Source organism: Chiloscyllium punctatum, chromosome 11 (assembly GCF_047496795.1).
Source record: "Chiloscyllium punctatum isolate Juve2018m chromosome 11, sChiPun1.3, whole genome shotgun sequence".
NCBI lineage: Eukaryota > Metazoa > Chordata > Chondrichthyes > Orectolobiformes > Hemiscylliidae > Chiloscyllium > Chiloscyllium punctatum.
In genome coordinates, this window is record NC_092749.1 from 93391576 (window position 1) to 93410020 (window position 18445).

Sequence of the window (18445 nt, forward strand, 5' to 3'; positions counted from 1 at the left end):
TAAAATGAGTTCCCTGATTGGGGCTGTTAATCTGGTCCAATCAGGGAGCCCTGCCTGACAGGAGTGTCAGAAATTCTAGCACTCTGATAGCTGACTCTGAAGAGGCAGTCAAGGACTTTTCATATGTAAATAAAGGGTGACTTGGTGACTGAGTACTGGTCTCTGGAGTTATTTCAGTGGTGGTGAGAGTAAGATATGTTCCTGAAGAAACTCTCTTTCAACAGTCATCTTTGAGTTCGGATAAGCATTTCTTACATCATGCTTTTGTTTTAGAAGCTTGACTCTTTCAATCCTGCCATTGAAGACTGGGCCGACTATGTGGAAAGAATACGTTTTGGTTTCTAGGCAAATGACATTGTGGCAGATGAAAAGCAACAAGTAATTCTTCTGACAGCCTGTGGAGCTACAGCCTTTTCTGTTATCGGGAGCCTAATTTTCCCAGAAACACAAGATACTAAAACCTTCCAAGAATTGTCAGACATAGTTAAGGAATATTATGACCCCCAGGCTGCCTCTAATTCTGAGATGCTATTTGTTTTACTCAGCATTTTGAGAACCAAGGAATCCGTATCAGGACTTTTGACTAGGTTAAAATGACTGGCAGGAACATATCACTGTGGTTTAATCCTTAATGAAATGCTTAAGAGACCATTTGGGATGTGGATTAATGATGTAACTATGCAAAATTGCCTACTAGCTAAAGCCCAACTGAACTTCAAATAGGCACCACAAAAGATGTATAAGAGTTGCAGGGTTTTCTGATTGAAGGGGGTACCTTTGCAAGTCGTAAATGAGCTTGGGAAGCATCATTTGAGTGTAGGCAATTACATAACCTCACTCAGAATATATCCTGAACAGAAGGACTCTAGGTTGACCCACAGCAAAACCCCAAAACAATGCCCAAGCCTCGGGCATTAAAATTTTCTTCAGGATCCAGGCTGGCAAGCCATTGTAGTTGCTGTCAGCATGTAGACTTGAGACAGCAAAAGAATCCCACTAAATTAAGTAAGATGACTCATAAGCTGGTATCCAAGTGAAGTCATACCCTGGAAGGTCCACCAACATCTGTTTTGTAACAATTAAATTGCTTAGCAACATCCAACTCAGAGCCAATCAAAGTAAATGTCTGGTGAAATGGTCATCCAACTCTAATAGAGGTCAATACTGGCGTGCTGATTCAGTGATCGCAGAACCGTTCATTAACAAAATTTGTCTGGACTTCAGCCCTTAGGTTTGTGCAAGACCTCAGCTAGGCTGAGAACCTATACCAGGGAGCCTTTACAGATTAAGGGTACAATTTCAGTTCTGGTTTCTTAAGAGAAGCAGCTAGTTCAGTTATCAGTGACTGTAGTAAAAGACTTAGGCCCAAGTTTGATAAAGCAAAATTGGTTGTGAGAGATTCACCTAGATTGGTTCAATGTTTTTCAATGTAAAAATAGCTGCCTGGGCTATTACTCTATATATTCTGAAGTATTCCAGAAAGGTCTAGGGACTATCAGAAGAGCCAAGGCTGCCCTGTTGACCAGGAAGTAATTCCACAATTCTGCAAGGCCCTCCCACTGCCATTTTGCCTTACAGGCAAAAGTGGAGGCAGAAATCAAAAGGCTGGAAAGCAAAGGAATCATCAAACCAGTACAGTTTACAGAATGGGTAGCACCGATTGTGAAGCCTGATTGATGGAGAGTTCACCTTTGTGGGATTATAAACCAATGCTATACTGCTTTTTACAGATGGATAAGTGCTCAAACCCTCACATAGAGGATTTATATGCAAAGCTGGCAGATGGGACTATCCTTCATGAAGCTGGACATGAGCCATGCGTACTTGCAATTGTAGTTAGATGACGATTCCCAGAAGTAAGCTACAATTAATATCCATAAAGGCTTGTACCAATATCCGAGGCTGCCATTTGGGAAATTGTCAAGCTGTGCAGTTTTTCAGCGGATGATGGAGAGCGTTTTGCAAGGGCTACCTCAGGTCACCATTTATCTAATCATGTTCAAATAACGGGGAAAGCAAACAAGGGACAAGGACATTGTCCTAAGGCATTTTTCCAAGGCTGGCATAGAAGGGAAAATTGTGTGTTCCAGGCACCCCAGGCTAACAGAGTGGACAAGACTGGATTATTCCCATTGAAAGATAAAGTGAGCGTGTTAAAAGGTACCCCAGGTCCCATGTTAATACTGGAGCTTTGGTCTTTCCTTGGGCTGATTAATTATTATGGAAAGTTCATACATAATCTGGCCTCCATCCTGGCATCTTTGCCTCAACCCTTTAAAAAAGGATCAGCCTTGGAAATGGCTGCATAAACAAGCCCTAGCTTTCAGTGAAGTAAAGAAACAGCTTTCAGCTTCTAAGGTCTCGGCACACTATGATTCCAAGAAAGATTGGTATTGACATGTGACGTCTCCTTGTACATCAGTGCAGTGTTAGCTTGGTCTGCTTAATGCAGTGGTCTCAGAGAGGACATGGCAGTGCCACCCATAGCTTTGGGCCACATTTAGCAGTGGGCTTTGATATGGAGTTCTTGTAATTACAAGTTAGCACACTGAGAGGCCAAGTAGAGAATACTGATGCATTGAGCCACCTCCCATTAGCAGATAAACCATTGGTGTTGCCCACAATAGAAGAGTCTGTAATGGTTTTAAATTTTCTGGACATACCCCCAGTCATAGCTGACAATATGAGATGCAAAAATATCCAGTCCTGTCAAACTGAAATAGCTTGTGGTGATGGGGGCCATCACAACTAAAATTAAATGTTTTTGGACCCAGAGAGACCAGTTCACTGTAAAGGATGACATATTGTCATGGGGAGTGAGAGTGATTGTCCTGAACAAAGGTTGCCGTCAAATACTGGCTGAACTCTGTCAGGGCCATCCAAGGTGTCTAAAATGAAGATGTCAACAAGGCATTCTGTCTGGTGGCCAGGCTTGGTTGCAGACACAGCTGCAATGGCGGGCAGTGCCCGTAGTGCCAACAAGGACAAAAATTACTGCCATCAACTCCACCCCATCTGTGGGAATGGCCGGGGTAAATCTTGGACTTGGTGGCATGTCGTGCATGCAGATCTTTTCATTGGCTTACATGTTCTTAGTCATTGTAGATGCTCACTCTGGTTGTGCATAGAGTTCATGTATCAAATAGTGGGATGAAGATAGAAAAACTGCCCACATCTTTTGCAATACATGAACTCTATGATATGTTGGTCACAGATAACAGGCTACTGTTTACCCTCAGAGAACTTGAGAACTTCATAAAGCCGAATTGAATTCGACATAGAAGGACAGCTCCATATTGTCCATCATCCAATGGCCTGGCAGAAATAGCAATCTAAACTTTGAAGGCAGGCTTCAAGAAAGAGCCTATAGCCTCACTAGCTACCAAGCTGTCACAGTTCCTATTTGATTATAGGGTTATCCCACATGCAATTACAGGGATAGCTCCAGCAGAGTTGCTACTGGGGAGAAGACTCTTAACCAGGTTAATTTGGCCTTCCCAGACCTTATGGGGGAACATGAAATGGCATCAGGAATGCCAATGGCAAACACAAGACTCCACCCAGCGAGAGAGATGGTTTGATACAATGGATAGGTTTGGTGTAGAAACCACAGAAATGGCTCTGCATGGGAAAGAGACATGGTTGATGCAAGTTCAGGATCTGTGACACACACAGTTTGGGTAGGTGCGATGGTTCTGAATAAGCAAGTGGACTGTATAAAAGCTGTGAATTTGCAAATGGTACCGGATCAAAATGTGCCCTGCCCCTCTGAACATTTGGCAAGAGTTCTAGAACCCCTGGGTTCACCCTCTCTGTCAAGAAGGAGAAAGTGAGGACTGGAGATCAGAGTCAAATGTGTGCTGCTGGAGAAGCACGGCAGGTCAGACAGCATCCGAAGAGAAGGAGAATCTCTGTTTCGGGCAAAAGCCCTTTGTCAGGGCTTTCATGATGAAGAGCTTTTGCCCGTAATGTTGATTCTCCTGCTCCTTGGATGCTGCCTGACCTATCTGTCAAATGTTGATGCAGAGATGGAATGACATGTAGCTGCCTCGATGCCTTTGCCATCAGAAGAAGAGTGAAGGCACTCCTGGTGTAAGCAGTGAGCTCCGGTGCGTTACACCCCACCTAGATCAGACGTCGAGCTGGAGGAGCCAGACCCAGAGATAAAATGCCCCAGGAGTTTCTGCAAGAAAATGGACTGGTGTATGTCCACGGACTCTCAAAGGGAGAGATGTAGTGATTGTAATGAGTCCTGCCAGGTGGATGTCAGAGGATATGAGTTCCCTGACTGGGGCTGTTAATCTGGTTGAAACAGGCAATCCTGGCTGACAGATAAAAAGAGGGTTTTCAGAGATTCTGGCACTCTGAGAACTGACTCCGAAGAGATGGTACTAGAGTTAAGGACTCTTCAGCTGTAAATAAAGGGTGACTTGGTGAGGAATAACTGCCTCTGTGGAGTTATTTCAGTTTCAAACAGAATTTTCTTCATCTTCCAATTATTTTCTACTTTCTGCCACTGATTAGTTTCAGACTTCTTTTGGGGTAAATGATAAAATTCTTGCTTCTTTCACTCAAGAAAATTTTGTAATTGTCTTTTTGATTTTGTTCTACTTAGTTAATATATTTTTAATTGAATTGTAATAAAGCTGCATATGGAAAAGAATTAAAATTCTTTGTGGCTAACTGACAGGTGTTCAAAAAAAGGGGAGCCATTTCCCACCTGGCTGCAGCCCTTCTTTTCCATTTGATATGTTTGCCAAAGCTTTTACAACCTGATTGATATTCCTGACTAAAATATCCCTGTTAGTGATTTTATCAATATTTAATGGTTTCTGGGAGTCTAATCCCTGCATGAGCTTGGCACAGGTTGGTATAAGGTTGGCTTAGCACCCATCGGGCTAAGTGATAGCATCCAAGCTAACCTCTACTTCAAGCTGTTAAGGAGTACTCTGAACTTACTTTTCAATGCAGCATGAGTCTTGAAGTTTTGGAAATGCTATCCTTTGGATGACCCATTATAACTGGTTCCAGTGATTCCAATGTAAAACTCCTCTTGGCATTTATACAATACTGAACAGGTCCCTAAAACAGATGGCACGAGCTTCAAATTATTTCAGACACCATGATCAATTCAAAATGTCAGCTGCATTTGCAGGCAGTAAGTGAACTGTTAAGAATGTTACATGTGTATCATTTTGGGACTTCTATGAGGCATAAGTTACTTCTCTTTAACCTCATTCAAAGAGGAATGATTTTGGAATTCAAAAGTGAACAGTTCACATTTGATTTAAAGTTTTGTGTCATTATGGTTCAGGGTGTATAATGCTACTTGCGTATAGCAAAGATATGTTCACCTTGTATTCCATCAATAGTTGCACAGTTTACTGAACGATTACCAATTTGGGAGTAAACTTTCAGACAATGTGGCTTCGCGAGTAACAGCAAGTTGCACTTACCTACATCTTTAATGTAGATAATGCAGTGGAGGCACAAGAGGAAAAATAATAAATGCTGAGCCAAAGGAGGAGCAATTAGTGGTGAGAACATTGGGTGAGGTTAGAGGATTAGAAACTCGGCTGGGGTTTGAATAGCGTATCACAGTTTTGAGCAGTCTGATCAACTGTGATTTTGAGAATGAAAAGATTGGGTTGTTGATGGTCGGAATCTAGGGTTTGTGGTGGGAGGATGGGGGAAGCTCTAAAACCATCTTTTTGATTTTCCTCAATATTTGGTAAAGGGCCTGTGTTCGCCTGAGACTGAAAGTCAGATACTCAACCTGACTGAGGTAATGGAGAAGTACTGCTAGGCTGCAATTTGTACTTTCTCATCATGTCAATGGAGGCTGATGCCATGACTGGTTAATGCTGTCAAGGTGACTGAAATAACTCCACAGAGACCGGTATCCTGTCCCCCATTCCCCTTTCATTTACACATAGAGAGTCCCTGACACTGATCCAACTTCCTCAGAGCCAACTCACAGAATGGACAGGATGTCTGACACTCCTGTTTTTTTTTAACAGACCTGAAATAACTTGACAGAGGCTGGTATCCCATCACTAAGTCACCCTTTGTTTACATGTAGAAAGTCCTTGACACTAACAGCTCTCTCTGAGCCAGCTCTGAGTGATCAGAGTATCTGACACTCATGTTTATACATCCTGTTTATATCTGTCAGCCAGGGTGCCATGATTAGACCGAATTAAGTGTCCCTTGGAGTGCGAGGACATAGGCTAGTTCTTTTTTGTTTGTAACTCCACTTGGGGCATTTTAGCACTGAGTCAGGTTCCTCCAACTCTGCCTCTGACGCAGAAAGCATGTAATGCATAGTAGATAGCCTCTTGTGCTCAGTCTTGGAAGATATTCATTCTCTTTTCAGATGGCAAAGGTGTTGAGGCGATGACATCTGCAGGTCCACGTCACATTCCAATGTATCTTTATCCCTGGAGTCAGACGGAGAGCCTACGGGTTCTGGAACAGTTGGAAAGGCTGTTGAGGAGCCTTTCATGTTTTGCTCCCCCATCGTTTGAGAGTTTGCAGCTTCCATATGGTGCACGTGCTTGTTGAGGAGTGTTGCACCCACCTGAATTTTATACGTCTGGACTTTACCTTGCACTGACCATGCCTCTTACCCATGCAGGGCCATTTCAGTGGTTCCTACACCAAACTTATTTCCCTGAAGTAAACTGATTGTCTCACTTATTGGAGTCTTGTGTCTGGCATTGGCTTTCCTGATGCTGTTTTAGCCTCCCACCCTGGGTCCGGAAAGATCAGATTTAACCTGGTGTGGACTCTTCTCTCCACCAGCAGCTCTGCTTGATCTATCCCTGTAGTTGCATGAGGAATGGTCCTATTAACAACTAGGAACTGGAACAGTTTGGTATCTAGTGTAGATGTAGGCTGTTTCTTCAAGCCTGCCTTCAAAGTTTGGACTGCTCTTTCTGCCAGACCATTGGATCATGGATGATTTAGAACTGGGAGAAAATGAGGACTGCAGATGCTGGAGACCAGAGTTGAAAAGTGTGGTGCTGGAAAAACACAGCAGGCCAGGCAGCATCCGAGGAGCAGGGGAATCGACGTTTTGGGCATAAACCCTTCTTCTGGAATGAGGCTGGTGTGCCAAGCGGGCTGAGATAAAAGGTGGGGGGGAGGGAATTTGGGGGAGGGGCACTGGGAATGTGACAGGTGGAAGGAGGTGAGGGTGATAGGCCGGAGAGGGGGTGGCGGGGTGGCGGGGGGGGGGGGGGGGAAGAAGATTGCAGGTCAAGAAGGCGGTGCTGAATCCGGGGGTTGGGACTGAGATAAGGTGGGGGGGAGGGGAAATGAGGAAGCTGGAGAAATCTGCATTCATCCCGTGTGGTTGGAGGGTTCCTAGGTGGAAGATGAGGCGCTCTTCCTCCAGGCATCATGTGGTCAGGGTCTGGCGATGGAGGAGGCCAAAGACCTGCATGTCATTGACGAAATGGGAGAGGGAGTTAAAGTGTTCAGCCACGGGGCGGTTGGGTCAATTGGTGCGGGTGTCCCAGAGATGTTCCCTGAAACGTTCCGCAAGTAGGCGGCCTGTCTCCCCAAATGTAGAGACGACGACATCGGGTACAACGGATATCGTAAATGATGTGTGTGGAGGTGCTGGTGAATTTGTGACGGATATGGAAGGATCCATTGGGGCCTTGGAGGGAGGTGAGGGGGGAGGTGTGGGTGCAAGTTTTGCACTTCTTGTGGTTGCAGGGGAAGGTGCCGGGAGTGGAGGTTGGGTTGGTGGGGTGGTGTGGACCTGACTAGGGAGTCGCGGAGGGAGTGGTCTCTCTGGAACGCTGATAGGGGTGGGGAGGGAAATATATCCCTGGTGGTGGGGTCTGTTTGGAGGTGGCGGAAATGACGGAGGATGATACGATGTATCCAGAAGTTGGTAGGGTGGAAGGTGAGGACCAGTGGGGTTCTGTCCTGGTGGCGATTTGGAGCTGTCCTTATATGTTGACTGCCATTCGACTTTAGGAAATACTTGCATTCCCTGCTAATAAACAATGGCCTGTTATCTGTGACCCACACTTCTGGGAGTCCGTGTATTGTCAAAGTTGTGTGCAGTTGTTCTATCGTTATCGCGTATATGGCGAATAAACTCTGTGCATGTCCAGCCACTTTGAGTGGGCATCCATAATAACTAAGAACATTTGAGCCCATGAATGGACCTGCATAGTTGACCTGTAACCACACCCAGGCTTTACCCAGCCATTCTCTTGAATGTTGGCAGCAATTTTTGTCCTTGTTGACACTCTGGGTACTGTCTTGACACTGTCTGCATTCAATCCTGGCCACCAGACATAATGTCTCACCAATGTCTTCATTTTGGAAACCCCTGGAAGACGCTGGTGGAGTTCAGCCAGTATCTGGTGACCACCTTTGCCCGGGACAATCACTCTTGCTCCCTATAATAATGTCATCCTCTACTTTGATGGCCCTTTGGTTTCCCCCATCACCACTAGCTGTTTCAGTTTTGTCAGGACTAATCTTTCTGCCTCCAAACTCTGATTATTGTAAGCTGTGACTGGGAGTAAACCCAGAAAATTTAAAACCGTTGTGGACTCTTGAAGTGGTGGCACCATTGGTGGTGTATCTGCCAGCAGGAGGCAGCTCAATGCATTTGCATTTGCATTTGCATTTGCTACTTGACCTCCTGTACAGTATTTTAACTTGTAATTATACACATTTAGTAGTTGAGCCCATTGTTGAATTCAGCTGAAGCTACGGGCAGCACTGCCTTGTTCCCTTTTAAGTAGATGAAGCAGGGGTTTGTGGTTGGTTATTATGTATGTAGAAGTATTGAGGGAACTTCTTGACTCCAAATATGACTGCCAAAGGTTCCTCCTCTACCTGGATGTATTTACGCTCTGCATTAGCCACAGTCCTGGATGCATATGCTATTGGAATTTGCTTTTCATCAGGCCACCTATGAACCAATATGACCTCAATGCTGAATGGGAAAGCATTGCATGTCAAAGCAGACCTTTCTTGGGATTGTAATGTGCTTAGAGGTTGATAGCTGTTTCATCACTTCCCTGAAAGCTATGGCATCGCTATGCAACCATTTCCAAGGCTGTCCCTTTTTTAAACGAGTTGATGCAAAGGTGCCAGGATTGGGGCCAGGTTATGTATGAACTTCCCATAATAATTCACCAGCTCAGGAAAAGACCTAAGCTCCAGTACATTCATGGGAGCCGGGGCATCTTTGATTACCCTTCCTTAATCTTTCAACGAGTATAAACCCGTCCTGTCAATTTTGTAGCCACAAGTAAGTCACTTGGGGTGCCTGAAACACACATTTTGCCTGTCTAAGATGTTCGCCTATCTGGTAGAATCATCTAAGTTTTCTACGTGGTCCTTTTGGTTTTCCTTGTTATTAACATGCCTCCTGGATATATGGTGACCTGGGGTAGACCATGTAAAATGTTCTGTATTGTCTGATGAAACGTACCAGCTGCCAATACCCCAAATAATGGCCTCGTATATTGGTACAAACACTTATGGATATTAATTGGAGTATACTTCTGAGGATCACCATCTAATGACAATTGCAAGTAAGTATGGCTCATGTCCAGCTTCATGAATGTTAGCCTCCCCTGCCAGCTTTGCATCTAAATCCTCTGTGAAGGATAGGGTATTTATCCAGTTGTGAAAAGCAGTTTACCATTTAGTTATAATTCCCACAAAGGCAAACCAACCTATTGGGCTACAAAATAGGTATGACCAGTGTTGTCCATTCACAAACTGGTTTGATTCTTTTGATTTCCAGCCTTTTGATTTATAGAGTCATAGAGATGTACAGCATGGAAACAGACTCTTTGGACCAACTCTTCCATGCCGACCAGATATCCCAACCCAATCTCGTCCCACCTGTCGGCACCCGGCCCATATCCCTCCAAACCCTTCCTGTTCATAAAGCCATCCAAATACCTTTTAAATGTTGCAATTGGAGTAGCCTCCAACATTTCCTCTGGCAGCTCATTCCACACATGCTCCACCCTCTGCATGACCTCCCAACTCCTGTACTCTATGCTCTGACTAATAATGGAAAGCATACCAAACACCACATTCACTATCCTATGTAACTGTGACTCTACTTTTAAGGAGCTATGAACCTGCACTCCAAGGTCTCTTTGTTAAGCACCTTTCCTGAGGACCTTACCATGAAGTGTATAAGTCCTGCTAAGATTTGCTTTCCAAAAATGCAGCACCTCTCATTTACCTAAATTAAACTGTATCTGCCACTCCTCAAACCATTGGCTCATCTGATCAAGATCCAGTTGTAATCCGAAGTAACCTCCTTCGCTGTCCGCTACATCTCCAATTTTGGTGTCATCTGCAAATTTACTAACTATATCTCTTAAGCTCACATCCAAATCATCTATATAAATGATGAAAAGTATGGACCCAGCACCGATCCTTGTGGCACTCCACTGGTCACAGGCCTCCAGTCTGAAAAACAACCCTCCACCAGCCTCTGTTTTCTACCTTCGAGCCAATTCTGTATCCAAATGGCTAGTTCTCCCTGTATTCCATGAGATCCATCCTTGCTAACCAGTCTCCCATGGGGAACCTTGTCAAACTCCTTACCGCTCTGCCCTCATCAATCCTCTGTTGCTTCTTCAAAAAAAGTTTGTGAGACATGATTTCCCACATTCTTTCATATGTAAATCACAAAACATTTTAAAAGTTACATTCTTAGGTTAACTCTAACAATTGGTGTCAGCCCAGAAAGGATGTTAAGACATTGAAGGTGTTGGCCCCATGTGTTCTGTGGTCTGTGCCATAATGTTTAGACTGATTCTAATCTTAAAAAGTGAGTTAGCAGAGTCTTACATGGAAGTTTTGTGATTTACATATGAAAGAAGTGAAACTACCATGGTCATTCTAACAGATGAGAGACTCAACAACCAATCAAGGTATTTTTCAATGTATAATTTCAGTTACATCAAACTGTAAACATTTGCTATAAATTCTGTGTCTTACGATCTTATACTCCACAACCATCTGATGAAGGAGCAGCACTCCAAAAGCTAGTGCTTCCAATTAAACCTGTTGGACTATAACCTGGTGTTGTGTGATTTTTAACTCCAGTCTTCCAGCACCTCACCTGTGACTATCAATGGTACAAATCTCTCATCAAGAGGCCCAGCAATCATTTCTGCTTCTAATTTGCCTATAAGACAATTGGCAGTGGGTGGGTCCTGCAGTGTTATGGAATTGCTTCCTGGTCAACATGTAAGATGGCCTTGGCTCCTTTGGCGGCACGGTGGCACAGTGGTTAGCACTGCTGCCTCACAGTGCCAGAGACCTGGGTTCAATTCCCGCCTCAGGCGACTGACTGTGTGGAGTTTGCACATTCTCCCCGTGTCTGCGTGGGTTTCCTCCGGGTGCTCCGGTTTCCTCCCACAGTCCAAAGATGTGCAGGTCAGGTGAATTGGCCATGCTAAATTGCCCGTGGTGTTAGGTAAGGTGTAGATGTAGGGGTATGGGTGGGTTGCGCTTCGGCGGGGCAGTGTGGACTTGTTGGGCCGAAGGGCCTGTTTCCACACTGTAAGTAATCTAATCTAATCTTTGTTAGTCCGTAGACTTTCCTGAAAATCCTCCAGGTATTTAATTAGGACTTCAATAAGGAAGCTATTTTGTATTTGAAAAATATTGAGTCATTCTAAGTGGATCTTTCTCAACCAATTTCACCCCATCAAACTTGGGCCTGAGCCTTTTTACAACAATCAGTGATAACTGAACCAGCTGCTTCTCCTAATAGACCAGAACTGAAGTTGTACTCTTAATTTGTAACGGTTCCCTGATAGTGGTTCCCAGTCTAGCTGATGTCTTGCACAAGCATAAGGGTTGGAGTCCAGAGTGAATTTTGTTAAAGCTTTGTTCTGCAATCACTGCTATGGCCTCACTGGTACTGACCTCCATTAGAACCAGGTGACCATTTGACCAGAAGTTTATTTTGATTGATTCTAGTTTGGATGTTGCTAAGCAATTTAACTGTTCCAAACCAGATGTAGGTGGACTGTCCAGGCTGTACGCTCTCCTGGATACTGGCCTATGAGTTCTCTTGCTCAGTTTAGGTCTTGTGAGGCATTTTTGCTGTCTTGAGTCTGCATACCAGCAGTAACTCCAATGGCTTGCTGGTCAGGAACCTGAAGAAAGTTTGGCTTTGTTTGGATTTTACTGTGGGCTGGTCTATAGTCCCTCTGTTCAGGATATGTCCTGAGTGAGGCTATACAATTGCCTTCACTCAAGTGGTATCCTCCAAGCTCAGTCGGACTAGACAGGGTGTCCACTTCATCAGCATACCCTGTAACTTCTATGTTTTACTAGCCTCATTTTCCAATGATAAAGCCAACTGTTTGAAGTCCAGTTGGGCTTCAGCTAGTTGGTGCTTATGCATGACTACATTGTTAATTTCAAGTCTCAAGTAATCTCTTGGCATCTCATTAAGGATTAAACCAAAGTCACATGCCTCTATTAGTCGTCTTAAACTTGTCAAAAATCTCGACAAGGATTTCCTTGGTTCTCGAATTGCCAAGTTAAAAACGATGGTGCCTCAGAATTAGAGGTGGCTCAGAGTCATCATATTCCTGAATTGAATCCATCAACTCTTGAAAGCATCTAGTGCCTCAGGGAAAGTTAGGCTCCTAATAACCGAAAAAGTAGCGGGTCTGTAAACTGTCAGGAGAATTACTCATTTCTTTTCATCTGCCCCAATGTAATTTGCTCAAAAAGTATTGCATTGTTTCCATGTACTGGGCCCAATCTTTGTCAGCAGGATTGAATGTGTCAAGTTTCCCAAGTAATGACATGATGCCAGAAATGCTTACCCCCAACTCAAAGACAACTGTTGCAAGTGAGTTTCTTCGGGCGCATGCTTTTTCCTTGTTGCTGCTGAAATAACTCCACAGAGGTCAATATTCTGGAACTCCAGTCACGCTTTATTTATATGTGGAGAGTCTTTGACACTGACCTTGCTCCCTCAGAACCAGTTCTCAGTAAACAAGATGTCTGGCACTCATCTGTCAGTCAGGGCTCCCTGATTGGGACTGTTAATCTAGCCAAATCTGGGAATTCATAACCAGGTCAGCCAGGCTGACCTTCTATATTACAATCATGACAGCGGCCACTGATGCGGGAAAGATATGGTGAACAAAAATGGTTTTGGTGGGTGGAAGTATTGGATAAATGAGAATAGTTTCAAATGAAGACAATTTTACCAAGTTAGACAATTGAAAAGATGTAATGTAGTTGATTGTCAAAAGGCTTTAGTAAGCACAAAGAAAGATCATGTGCCATCAGGACCATTTAGTGCTGCAAGAGGGGTGAGATCTTGGTTTCAACAGAGTTGCTGGAAAAACGTCAGGATGTGGCATCCTATGTTCAGAGACTTGGGAGTGGAAAGGAAAGTTGGAAGTGGAACAAGTGTTTGCAATGATGAAGGCTTTGAAATTTGTTTGGTTTTACCTTTCAAGAAACCAATCATAGAAAATTTACAGTGTAGAATGAGGCAATTTGCCCGTTGTGTCTGTGCAGGGCAAGAAAAATCTATCCAGTCCAGTCTTACTTTCCAGTTCATGAACAACTGTTTATGGCACTTTCATTACCTATCCATATATTTTTAAAATGAAATTTGAAGATTTTGAAATGAAAGGGGAATTGTGCTTAGTTTAAGGGAACAATTTCAAATGTCAGCCAGCATGGGGGCCAGGAAATGGGGGAGGGGGCATTTGATGGTCAGTGGGATTCTTTAGGATTGGGCTTAAGGAGCTGTGAATAGTTTGTATGAATAAAGTAACAGTGGAGAGCCCGTGGTAAGGGAAAGGGACGCTATCGTGCAGAGCTTTGTGGTTGGTTAGGGAGAAACTTATTCCCCTTAGTCCAAGGAAAACAGCAGATACTGTTGGACGTATGTGCTGTCTCTTAAGTACTTAATGAGCACCTTAAGGATGGCTGGGGTGGTGGGGGGGCAGGGAGGGGTGGGTGGGGTGGGGGGGAGGGGTGGTGAGGAGCCTTAATTTCACATAAGATGAATGGAAGCTAAGGGACGTAAATGCAGTTTTGAAGGCAAGTGATAACATATGTATAAGTCAAAGCATTTTCTAAATTCACCATAATTATGTACACAAATTATTGCCTATTGGTTGTTCCTTTGTCATGTTCCAGTTTAAAACCATGGATACATATGCAGTTATTACCAATCAGTAACAGTTAGGAAAATGACTGTTGTGTCAAATGTTTAATTGTAAGCTATTAACACAGGACATTTCTAAAAAAAACTGAGCCTTTTTTATTATCTTTAACACAGCTAAAGTCAGGTTGGGGTACAGTTAGCACAGTTCAGCCTATCCTGCTAATGTGCTGTGTCTGATTTTTGATATATGTTTACACATTTTTCAGATGCGATTGAATCTGACACATTTTATATTTCCTGTGAAGTCTTTGGTCAGTTCTGAATATTTATAGATAGCATCTATTTGAAGTAGAATACATAAACCTATTAAAATGTTATTTGACTATAGTTTAAGCTGCCCATCAGCTTTAATTAATAAAATTATTTTATAGGCTATTTATTGTTCCTGTGATATGTTAGTGGACAAAGTTACTGCATGGAGGGAACAGACTCAGGGAGAGCAGAAGGTGTCAACTTCAGTCTTGCAGTCTTTATTCAAAATGTGATCTCTACTCATACTGTAATGTGATGCTGTATCTGGCTTCAGAGCTCCTGGCTGGGTTGCAATTAGCATCTAATTTTGCATGTTTGTTTTTAGTGTCAGCTGTGGCTTGGTAGGGAGAACTCTTGCCACCTACAGAGTGAAGTGAATTGCCACTTGCAACAAGTTTTCATATACTTTCTTGAGAATGAGGACACCAGTTTCTCTGTTAGTTTTATATTTTTAAGCTCTAATTTGGGCATTTACCTTACCTTTACAAACAAAGACTTTTTAAGAGGCATGTTCCAAAAATCGGTCCTTCAAAATTAGCATTGCTTACGATCATATTTGCCAGAGGAGTAGCCTCTAAAATAGAAGTTCTGCACAAACTGGATTGACCAAATGGACTATTCCTGTCTGTCATTGTTCGCAAAGAGACCTACAAGGGTTCACTGCACTCTCACGAAATTAAGAAGTAATGAAATCTCTAATCATCAGACTGGCAATTTGTGTATTCGGCAACTCCTAGCTAATTTTTCGGGGTCAGAGGATTTATATCTAACTAATATTGTACTGGAGTGTTGACCCATTTTACTATCAAATTCTAAAGATTTGTTGAGAATGAAAAACGGAAATGTTGTTGTAGATTACTTTGTTTAATGGTCCAGTTTTTTTTGTACTCTAGCCTGATTAGGTGGTTAAAGTGCAACTCAACTCCTTTGAGTTTTAAACTCAACACTTTGCCTCTGTTCAAATAAATAAACTTCTGAGGAGACATTTTTAAGGGGCAAGGGAGATTTCAACAAAGATTTCTGTGTGTCTGAGTTTGTATGTTCATTGATTTCAGCTACCCCGGAGCAGGTCGAACCAAAGTATGTCAGGGGAGCCAAACAATATGGCCGCCGATCTATACCCGAATTTCTGGATTCCAAAGTGGAAACTACATATGATTTGGAGGAGTCACTTTGTTTTAGGACAACAAAGGATGAACTGGTCACACAAAGCACCAGCAGAAGTATTTTAAAACGCTCGGCATCTCTGGAGAGTGTAGAGGTTTGTCCATCTTACTGTTCTGTTCAAGTCCTCGTCGACCTTCCATCTTCCCTTTTGGGAAATGTCTGTACCCCAACCTGACTAAACATTCATCCCATGTGTTCACTGAATTTACACCACTTTTTGATCCTCAAATTTTAAGTTCTTGTCCTTGTTCCTACAGTGTTCAAATTGCTCCAATGATTGAGTCTGGTTTATTAGTAACGAGAAAATAAGGAAATGGAGGGTGAATTGTACAGATATATTTGTGTCTGACATCCCAGATATAACTGTAAAACAATAGATGAAAGAGAAGAAGTTTAAATAATTCCAATCACTAGGGAAAAGGATACGGGGGGGGGGGGGGGGGGTGCAGAATGAAACGGGCCCTTCGGTCCAACTCATCCGTGCCAACCAAACATCTCAATCTGACTTAGTCCTATTTGCAAGCATTTGGCCCATATTCCTCTGAACTTATCCCTCACACCTTAAACCCATGCCCTCTAGTTTGGACTCACCTACCCTGGAAAAAAGACCTTGGCTATTCATCTTATCCATGCCCCTCAGGGTTTTATAAACTTCTGTAAGGTCATCCTTCAGCCTCTGACACTCTAAGGAAAATAGCCCTAGCCTATTCAGCCTCTCCCTATAACTCAAACCTTCCAGTCCTGGGAATATCCTTGTAAATCCCTTCTGCACCCTCTCAAGTTTGCACTGTGCATTGTTCCAATTTCCATATCCCTCAGTTAAACCTTAGTTAAGGGCGGCGTGGTGACTCAGTGGTTAGCACTGCTGCCTCACAGCACTAGGGACCCGGGTTCGATTATGCCTTGAGCAACTGTCTGTGTGGAATTTGCACATTCTCCCCATGTCTGTGTGGGTTTCCACCGGGTGCTTTGGTTTCCTCCCACAATCCAAAGATGTGCAAGCCAGGTGAATTGGCCATGCCAAATTGCCCATAGTGTTAGTTGCATTAGTTAGGGTAAATATAGGGTAGGGGAATGGGTCTGGGTGTGTTATTCTTCGGAGGGCTGGTGTGGACTTGTTGGGCCGAAGGACCTGTTTCCACACTGCTGGGAACCTAGAATCAAAATCACACATGAACAGTGTCCACAGTTCTGGTCTCCATATCCCTCCGTTAGATCCACACTTGGGAGCACTGTCTCAGTTCTGGTCTCCATATCCCTCAATTAGATCAAACTTGGAGCACTATACATGGTTCTGATCTCTACATACCTTGGAGCCAGGTCCAGAACTCAAGAGGCTATCAGCATTAGACAGTCACTGACAAATCAATTTGGAAATTCAGGAGAAAACCTGACACCCAGAGAGTGGGAAGAATGTGGGATATATTCTGACGTGGAGCGGTCAAGGAATAAACAGAAAATTAAGAAAGGATTGAGATGAGACACTGGCGTTGAAGTGTAGAGTGAGGATGTGAGGACGTTCATATGGAATAGGAAAAGGAAAACAGCTGATGGGCCACAGGCCTGGTTTTTTGCTATGAATACTTTCCAAGATCTTCGTGGACAAATGAGTTTCAGTTGCTCCCTATTTTTACTTTTTTGTTGAAGAAGTTTCAGGATTTGACCCAGCAACACTGAAGGAAGAGCAATACATTTCCATCCTTGGTTTGGTGGGGAAATTGTTGGGGGTGGTGTTCCCATTTATCTGCTGCCCTTGTCCTTCTATATGGAAGTGGTCATGAGTTTGTAACTTGCTGTCAAAGGATCATTGATGAATTACTGCTCCTGAACGTTGGTGGTGGAGGGAGTGAATGTTTGTGAACACGGTGCCAATCAAAGTGAGTTGTTTTGTTCTGGATGGTGTCAAGCTGCTGGAGTATTATTGGAGCTGCACTCATCCAGGCAAGTGGTGAATGGTGACTGGTGCTGAACAATGTGCAATCACTGGCGGACATCCCCACTTCTGATCTTATAATAGAGGGAAGGTCAGTACTGTGCTGCATTGTTGGAGGGTCAGTACTGAGGGAGTCCTGCAACCCTCGTGAGGTTTTTATATTGGACAGGAGTGCCTGATGTTGGTTACAGATTGTGGGACAGTGACTGGTATCGTATTGCTGCTGAATCTGTATACCATCAAAAATGTGAACGGATGGTGACTGATACCTCCCCCTCATCATGCCCTGACTCCCAAAATAATCTGGCTCTACCTCAGAACATCACCTTACCTCATCTTGATGGACTTCATCTACTGTCTTAAAGAAAGTAGCTTTTGTGATGGTGATATTGTTAATTTTCCACAATTCTCTAGGTTGTAGAAATATCCAGGAGAATAGCAAATGTAACTTGTTTACTCAACACAGAAAGGGGAAACGTAACAGGAAACTACAGGCCAGTTAGCCTAACATCTATCATAGGGAAGTTGCTGGAATTCATTATTAAGGAGGTTATAGCAAGACACTTAGAAAATCTCTGCACAATTAGATGGAGGCAAAATGATTCCTTAAAGGAAAATCATGTTTGTCTAAACTATTAGTTTTTTGTTGATGAATTAACAACCGACATGAATGAAAGGAACCTGTAAATATTGCATACTTGGATTTCAAAGAGGCTTTCAACAAGGTGCCGCATCAATGACCAGTAGAAAATCATAGCAGATGGAATATGTTTGGCCTACATATCTGCTTTGTTGACAGTATGAAAAACTGGAGATATTCAACTGTTTGTACGCTTTCTAAAATATAGGGTTTTGCCATGGAATAATGTGGGCTA

General features: G+C 43.3%; 1 protein-coding gene across 4 annotated transcripts in view; it reads left to right on the plus strand.

The window, feature by feature from the left end:
• Window positions 1–18445, plus strand: part of ninl (ninein-like) — a 157668-nt gene that overhangs the window by 19295 nt on the left and 119928 nt on the right. For all 4 annotated transcript variants that reach the window (XM_072581295.1, XM_072581297.1, XM_072581296.1 and 1 more), the window contains exon 4: window positions 15526–15731. In XM_072581295.1, coding sequence (XP_072437396.1) covers window positions 15526–15731 — 206 coding nt within the window. The remainder of the gene's footprint in view (window positions 1–15525; window positions 15732–18445) is intronic.